Consider the following 8044-nt stretch of genomic DNA (forward strand, 5'->3'; position numbering starts at 1 on the left):
TGCTGCTGCTGAGTGGCGAGCGGGCACCCTATAAACCCGTACGGCCCCCTCGCAGCAGACCTGCAGCAGCGCCCGTAGGGCTTCTCTCCTCACCTGCAAACCCCACAACCCCTTTCTGATCCCCCAAAATAAAGCTTCTGCACTATCTTTGCTGCTGCTGCTGCTGCTGCAACAGCTGGAAAGGCAGCTATTAGCAGCAGAGCTTTCGCCTTACAAGGGGGTAGTCGTAAGCCAGCAGCGCCTCTGCTGCTGCTGGAGCTGCTGCTTCCAGCAAGCTGCGGTGGCTGGGGCTCGCCACGAAGTGCAGCAAATCAAAAGGCACTCCGAATTCTTGCGGCAGGTGCGGCCCAACAGCAAAAAGCTGCACAATGCGGGCCACAGAGTTCAGAGAGGGGGGCCCCTCCGGCTGCAAGCTGCTGCTGAGAGCCCCGGGAACACCCGGGGGGGCCCCCAAGGGGCCCCCAAGGAACCGACGGCGAGCCAAGTCCCGCAGCAACGGGTTGCGGCTCATCGCGCGCAAAAACCCGCATGTCATTTCCTGAAGCAGCAGCAGCAGCAACAGCAACAGCATCGCTGACTGCGATGCAGCAGCTGCTGCAACAGCAAAAGGAGCACTGACAGCGACGCAACAGCGCTGCAGCAGCACCACCAGCACCGGCAAGAGTAGCACAGCAGTGGCGGCGGCAGCAGCAGCAGCAACAGCAAGCTGCCTTTGCCGTGGACTAGCAGCAAAGCTAAAACTCCCAGGGCCCACTTTTCTAGGTGAGGCGAGAGCCTTGACTGCGTCGAGCCTGAAAAGCCTCCAGGCCTCAGTCCAGGCATTTTCGATTCCGCGGCAGTTTGCAAAGACAAAGGCTTCCCACTTGGCAGCAGCCTCTGCTGCTGCCTCCTCTTCTGCTGCTGCTGCCGCCGCCGTTGCTGCTGCTGCTGTGCCCGCAGCCAAGTCCCGCAGCATCAGCTCACATGTGCAGCCGCAAGGGGCCCCCACTGCAACTGCGCAATGCCCAAACGAACTCCCCAAGGGGCCCCCCTTGGATCCCCGATCAGCAGCAGACAAAGCCAGCCGAAACCCAGCCTGTGGCTCACACGAACGCCCAGAACCTGCTGCTGCCGTTGCTGCTGCAGCTGCTGTAGCTGCTCCAGCTGCTCTGCGGGACTCTCGCTGGTGCTAACGTGCGGGGCATGCAGCAGCAAAAAGAGCAGCAGCTGCTGCTGGTGCTCTAAGGGCTGCTAGTGCGTGATACAGGTTACCTTAGCAGCAGCAAAGTAAGGGTGGTAGGCCTCTGCAAGGCTGGGCAGTGGGGTGTATGGCCACCTCAAGTTGCCTAGACAGTCCAACACAGAGGCGCCCAAGGACAGCAGCGTCGCGCTATCTGCAGCTCCCGTGGCTTCCATTTGCTGCAGGGGCTGCAGCAGCATGTCGATCGCAGCGGGAGTCGACCTGCAAGCAGCAGCAGCAGCAGCAGCAGAAGCGGCAGCTGAAATTCCGCCCCAAAGCAGCCCCGCTGCTCGCGAACGAACACCGTAGAATCAGCGCCAGCTCTAGCATACAGGCCAACAAGCGCAGCAGCATCGACAGCGCCAACAGCAGCAGCAGCAGCAGCAGCAGCAAAGTAACCCTTTTATCCTTACAGGCCCTTGGGGTCTCTAATGAGCGAAACAGCCCCATAGAAGAGCCGCAAAAACCTGCTCTCAGGACTAGTGCATGCATAGTCGGAGAGCCGCAAGGCCTCCGCGGGGCCCCCGCGGCCTTCAGCGGGCGCGCTGGGCACATTCGCGCCAGCAGCAGCAGCAGCAGCAGCAGCAGCTGATGCTGCTGTTGGCGCGCCGCCCCAGTCCCCACTGGAGCCGCCCTCTGCCGCCTCAGGAGGGGACACGCCTTCGTTGGATTCCGCCTGCAGACCCACGTCTAAACCCTAAACCCTAAATCCTAAACCCTAAACCCCAAACCCTAAGCGCTGCTTTGCTGCTGCTGCCGCATCAGGCAGCTGCTGCGCTATAGGCTGGGGGCAGCAAAAGCCGCTAACCTCTAAAACCGCGTCGCTATGAAAAGATGAAATATAATTCGCAAGAGCCTTCCAAGCTGCTGCACTTTCTTCTCCCCCCGTGTTGTGCAGGCGACTCAACGCAAACGCCGCCCGTATTCTGCAGCCGCAAACCCTAAACCCTAAACCTTAAACCCTTGGCGATATTTCGAGCCTTAAACCCTGGCTTCTCTTCCTCAAGGTTCCTACCGCCGCTTTCGCGTCAGCGAACGCTTCGACTCGGCATACTGTCTTGCGCTAAATCCTAAACTCTAAACCCTAAACCCTAAACCCTGGACCGTGAACGAAGTGCGTGCGGGCGCGGAGGGTTTAGGGTTTGGAGGCGCAGCTAGGGTTTACCTGAAGAAGGGGTGCCACCTGTGGGACGCCAAGACCTTGCTGAGGGCCTGGACTGCATGTGCCTTTACAGGGTCATCCCCCAAAAGGCCCCCTTGAGTTTGTGCGGGGAGAAGAGAGCCAAGAGCTGCTGCTGCTTCGAGTTGGCTGGCCACGGAGGTTTCCGACAGTAGCTGCTGCTCCCACATGGACCCGCTCTGGCAGCGCCGGATCCTAGCGACGCGCACCACAAACCCTAAACCCTAAACCCTAAAGCCTACACCCCAAACCTGGGCCCCGAACCCTCAGCCGGCGCCACCGGGCAGCGCAGGCAGCGGCTGGCGTTCGCTGCCGCTCGCTACGGTGTCGGCCGGGAGCATCCCGCTGCTACCCCCCAAACTTCAGGGCCTAGGGTTTAGGGTTTCGCGTTTAGGGTTTGAGGCGGCTACCTGGCGGGCCAGGTCTGGTGGGGGTCTGCGCGCATCCAGAGAATGGGCAGCTTGGTTTTGCTGTTGACTTTCGCCACCAAGGATCTGTTGTCCAGCGACAGCAGCGAAGGGTGCCGCTGCAGCACGCAGCGCTTGAGGCTTTCAAACAGCGCTCTGTCGCTGCTGCTCAAAGAGCCTGCGAACTGCCCCACAGCCCAACCCCGCACATCGCTACCTCCTCAGCCACTGCATGCACACACTGCATGCACTAATGCATGCACATTTGGCACTCTTTGTGGGCAAATGCATGCAGATTTGACACATTCTGTCCACTAACGCATGCAAATTTGACACAATTCATGCACTAATGCATGCAAATTTGGTATGTCTGATGCACAAATGCATGCAGACTTGGCACAGTTAATTGGCAAACAAATGAAAAATTTGCCTACTAGGGAGTGCATGCATGCACGCCCAATACACTTACACGTGTTTACTGAATGTCCTAATGCATGCAGGCAAACAAATGAAACGAAAGCAGCAAATGAAAGACAAACACCTAAGCGCTAGCTGGCCCAAGAGCCCCAACAGACTGCAGTGCAGCAGCTGGCAGGCCCAAACCCTAGCCCCTTAGGGCACCCTTCACAAACCCTAAAATAGAAGAAAAACAGAAAAAGGGTTTAGGAGGCAGGGCTGAGGGTTTACGGTGATGCGTTCGCCTGCTGTCATTCCCCCGGTTGCTGCTCTAGCAGCTGCGGGTTCGGGGCCATCTGCTGTGGCTGCTGCTTGCGCCGCGGCCGCCGCCGCTGCTGCTGCTGCTGCAGGAGCGTCCGTTGCTGCTGCTGCTGCTGCTGCTGCCTTCATGAGGACCTTGCTGCTGTTGGACCCGTGCAGCATTCTGTCTCCCTTCATCGCCACTTTCTTCCTGCCCACAACGCGCAATCCCACAAACCCTCAGCTTTAGGGTTTGTCATTAAGACGTCGAAAAAGCTGCTGCTTTCCCTGACAGTCTCGAAAGCTGCTGCTATTGCTGAGGCTGTTCTTGACAAAGGAAAACTCAGAGGGTATGCTGCACTTAAGGAGCTGCTGGGCTTCTCTGCTAAACTCGGCATCCACGCGGTAGCGTGCGCCTCCCCATCCCCACGTAAGGGCTTAGGGTTTAGGGTTTAGGGCTCAGTAGGGTTCGAGGTTTAGAGTCTAGGGCTGGGCGTTTAGGGTCTAAGGTCCAGAGATAACGGTCTTGGGTTTGAAGTCTCAGGTGCCCAGGGTTTAGTGTCTGGAGTTTAGGGGTCTAGGGTCTAGGGTGTAGGGTTTAGGACGCGGGCGTCGGTTGGCTTGCCTGCCGCGTTCGGCCCTGGCATCTAGAGCGAATCTGAGGGGCAGCGCGCCCTCCTTGAGTTGAATGTTGCTGCCTCGAATTAAATCGTCATCAACAACTTGCAGCTGCAGCGCCGGCAGCCAGTATTTCTCGAAGCCCGCAGACAGGCACAAGTACGCAGAGGGGTGCTGCAGCGAGAGCAGCTGCTGCTGCACCGGAGCAGCAGGCACTGACACCTCCGCTCCCGTGTACTGCAGCACGCCCCCGCCCAGCACGCGGCAGCAGCTGCTGCTGCTGCTGTTGCTGCTGCTGTTCGGTGAAGGGAGGCAGCCGTTGAGCCCGAAAGCGTCCGCAGCCATCGGCAGCAGCTCCGCAACTAGAGAAGCAGGCACTGCAGCAGGAGCCACCGAGTGTATGTACACTCCAACGCTTTTCAGCCAAACATCCGACCCACTAGCTGCGCGAAGCCGCAGCAGGTAATCCCGCTGCTGCAGCAGCCGCGCCCAGGCGGGGAGGCCACCCACAGTCGCCACAGGGACAGAGGGCGGCGCTGCGCGCAAACCCCAACCCGCAAACCCTAAACCCTAAACCCTAAACCCTCGCAGCCGCTGCCAGCAGCTCGCGTGCTCCGGGGCCGGGCTGCAGCATACTCCTTTCGTTGTCGACGCAGACGGCGGCGAAGGAGTCAACGTTTTGCTCATTCGGGTCTTCCTCCGGGTGCTGCTGCTGCTGCTGCTGCTGCTGCATGCAGTGGCGCCTCTGCGCCTCCTTGATGGCCTGCCACAAAGGGCCACGGCCCGCGTTCAGAGGCGCTGGAATATCCCCCACATACCCAAACCCTAAAATGAAGTTTCCGTCTCGGCCCACCACATCTACGGGGTCATGGAGGCCCTGGTAAATCTGCAGTTTTTCCCTCACGTGGGTGCTGAGGGGCAGCATTTCGCTGCTAAACTCGCCCCCAAACAGCAAGCTGCCGCTGCTGCTGCTGCTGCTGCTGCTGTTGCTGCTGCTGTTGCTGCTGGCTGCAGCGGCGGAGGACGGTCGCCTGAGGGCCGGCCACAGCTGACGAACTAAAAGGCTTTCCCAGGAAGAAGCTGGGGGGCCCCCGGGGCCCTCTGCAGACAGTCGCAGCGTGACTTCGCCGCGCTGGCTGCTGCCAGTTTCCTGGGCTTGCCACAAGTTGAAGCCCGCCAGGCCCGCGAGATCTGCATGCAGCAGCCGCAGCAGCAAAGCCAATTATATTTACTTAAATGGGAAAAAAGGAGAAGAACAGGATAAATAGAAGTTCCAAAGAAGACAAAATGCCCAAAATTAGGCAGAATTCATCTGCGGATCACCTGCAGGGTAAAACACAGATATGCCGGCCTTTTCGACGTGGGGCCTCCTGAGCTGTATTTCTTGCTGCCACTGCCGCTGCTGCTGCTGCTGCTGCTGCAGCCTGTGGGTCTCGAAGGGCTCGGTGATTGGTGGGGGAGGCTGCAGCGCGAGAAGGTCCAACTCAAATGTAAAGATGTCCATCGCCGATCCCTTGCGCTGCAGCTGCACCATGAAAGACAGCGAAAGCTGCGGGCAGCCAGTGCCCCCCACAAAGGCGCTGCGAAACAGCTGCAGCGTCTCCTCCACCGCAGCCAACGCCTCGTGCTCCTGCAAGCAAACCACAAACCCTAAACCCTAAGCCCCAAACCCTTAACCCTAAACCCTAAACCCTAAACCTTAGACCCTAAACCGGAGCCGCAAAGCCCTAAACCCGAAACCTGAAGCCCGAAACCCCTAGACCCTATGCCCTAAACACGCAAGCCTAAAGCCTATATCCTGAAGGCTAAACCATAAACCCGAAACCCTCGAAGGCACCGCCAAGCCCCCATCACGCTGTCTAGAAAGCCCTAGAGCCCCCAGGGGAAAGCAAACCCCGTAACAGCAAACCCTAAACCCTCGACCCTGCACCAGGAAACCCTAAACCTTCGACCCTTGTGGGGCCCTGTGGGCCCCTGTGGGGCCCCCCTGTGGGGCATCGCAGCTACCTGAGGGTTCAGCTGCTCGTCGGGCCCCGCTGTTTCGAGCTCCACAGCCTGGAGGCCCCCCTTTTGTTTGGCGTCTGGCCGCAGGCGCAGCAAAGCCCTCCCTGCGGCTCTGGCCTGGGGGGTTTTGTTCCAGTGTGCCACGTAGGCAGCAGTTGCTGCCAGCAGCAGCTGCGGCACACGCCCACACGTCTGCAGCAGATGCATCGCCAGCGGCACCGCACGCGCAGCAGCAACACGGGCTGCAGCAGCAGCAACAGTAACACCGGCAGCTCCTGCTGCGGCCGCAGCTGGGCCCAGGCTACATGCCCAGCTGCTGCTGCTGAACTTACCACAGCCAGCAAACATCTGCAGCATGGGGAGCAGCAGGGGCATCAGCAGCAGACGCAGCAGCACGGGCAGCAGTAGAAGCAAGCTTCAAGGCCACAGCAGCAGCAGAAGCACGCCTCGAGAGCACAGAAGCACCAGCAGCAGCAGCAGGAACAGGCGGCAGCAGCTGCAGCAAGACGCACCCGTCTCCAGAAGCGTTCGCTGTTTGGCGGGTCTCTTCTTCTGCTGGTCTTGGCGAGAAAATCCGAAAGACAAAAAGCCCGAAAAAAACGAGAAGACAAAAAGGGCTGGGAGGCGAAGTAGGCCTCGAGAGCATGCAGTACGACGCAGCACTTGAGTTGAAACATTTCGCTGTACGCTAGCGACTCCACGGGGGGTAGCAGCCGCTGCTGCTGCTGCTGCTGCGACGGGCTGTTGCTGCTGCCGTCGCTGTCGTTGCCGCCGCTGCTGCTGCTGCTGCTGTTGGCAAGAGCACCCACAGGGTCTATGGGGAACTCCTCCAGCCCCAACTCGCACAGAGACACATAACGCTGGAGGCGCTCGAAGCGCCGAATGCGCATTTCTACGGAGCCGAAATTTGCCTGAGACAAAAAATGGGACGCTAGGGAACTGCTGAAGGGAGTATGGGATTAAAAGATGCTAAAGATGCAAACAATGAGAAGAAACGAGCCAGGAGGGACGCAGCAGCAACAGCAGGCAGCAGCAGCAGCAGCGCAGACAGAGAGCACCTTCGTTCTGCCCATTGCACCAGCGCTTGAGCCGCCCTAAAGCGGCACTGACAGAAAAGGGAAAAGCTGCTGCTGAGGGTTTCAAATGGAAAACAAAGCTGCTGCTGAGGATTTTAGATAAAGAGAAAAGCTGCAACTGAGGGTTTCAAATGGAAAGAATAGCTGCTGCCGAGGGTTTCAGGGAGGAGGGGGAGAAAGAAAGGCGCAAAGCGAAAAGACATAAACTAGGCTGGCGCGGGGTCCCAGCGCGCAGCGCAGCAGCAGAGCAGCAAGTGGAAAAGAAGCAGAAAATGCAGCAGCAAATGGGGCGAAGAGCGGGGGAGAGGGTCCGAAGCCGCCGAATTTGGCAAACGGAAGCAGCAAAAAGCAGCACCAGCAGCAGCAGCAGCAGCAGCAAACGTAGAAAGGAGTGTGGGCGGACCTCAATGAAGAGGTCGACGAGGAGCTTGCGCAGCATCGTTGAGGTGTACATACACCCCAGCAGCTCCGCCTCCGCAGTGAGCCGACTCAGCGGATAAAAAGCCTCCAGCCACAAATGACAAATACTTTCTGCTTGCAACAAACGAGAAGAAAGTCCCAAACTTTTGCATTCCAACGAGCTGTGCAGACACTCCAGTGGCAGCACCGCCAGGTTGCCACTCACCGAGTACTCAGGCACGAAGCTGCAGCCACACACCCTAAACCCTAAACCGTTAACCCTAAGCCCTAAACCCTAAACCCTCGGCTCTTGGCTAAACCCTAACCCCGACGCATTTGCCTTGAACCCTAAAACGCGCGAAAGATGTCTGACAAACCGCCAAAGAGGGTTGAGGGTTTGTGGGTGCTGCTTAGCGCCTGTGGGCTAGGAGCGGGGACACACGGT

At 58.9% G+C, this 8044-nt stretch overlaps 1 protein-coding gene across 1 annotated transcript in view; it reads right to left on the reverse strand.

Annotated features, from left to right (window-relative positions):
- Positions 1 to 190: 190 nt before the first annotated feature.
- Positions 191 to 8044, reverse strand: part of ETH_00007055 (bromodomain-containing protein, putative) — a gene marked incomplete at both ends in the record, with an annotated part of 12150 nt that continues 4296 nt past the window's right edge. The window contains 13 exons of the mRNA XM_013376779.1: positions 191 to 1075; positions 1252 to 1441; positions 1633 to 1895; positions 2028 to 2145; positions 2385 to 2594; positions 2810 to 2991; positions 3494 to 3713; positions 4128 to 4656; positions 4757 to 5311; positions 5444 to 5750; positions 6128 to 6295; positions 6637 to 7035; positions 7604 to 7844. Coding sequence (XP_013232233.1) covers positions 191 to 1075; positions 1252 to 1441; positions 1633 to 1895; positions 2028 to 2145; positions 2385 to 2594; positions 2810 to 2991; positions 3494 to 3713; positions 4128 to 4656; positions 4757 to 5311; positions 5444 to 5750; positions 6128 to 6295; positions 6637 to 7035; positions 7604 to 7844 — 4267 coding nt within the window. The remainder of the gene's footprint in view (positions 1076 to 1251; positions 1442 to 1632; positions 1896 to 2027; positions 2146 to 2384; positions 2595 to 2809; positions 2992 to 3493; positions 3714 to 4127; positions 4657 to 4756; positions 5312 to 5443; positions 5751 to 6127; positions 6296 to 6636; positions 7036 to 7603; positions 7845 to 8044) is intronic.

Source organism: Eimeria tenella, genomic scaffold, assembly GCF_000499545.2.
Source record: "Eimeria tenella Houghton genomic scaffold, Eth_scaff40, whole genome shotgun sequence".
Classification (NCBI taxonomy): domain Eukaryota; phylum Apicomplexa; class Conoidasida; order Eucoccidiorida; family Eimeriidae; genus Eimeria; species Eimeria tenella.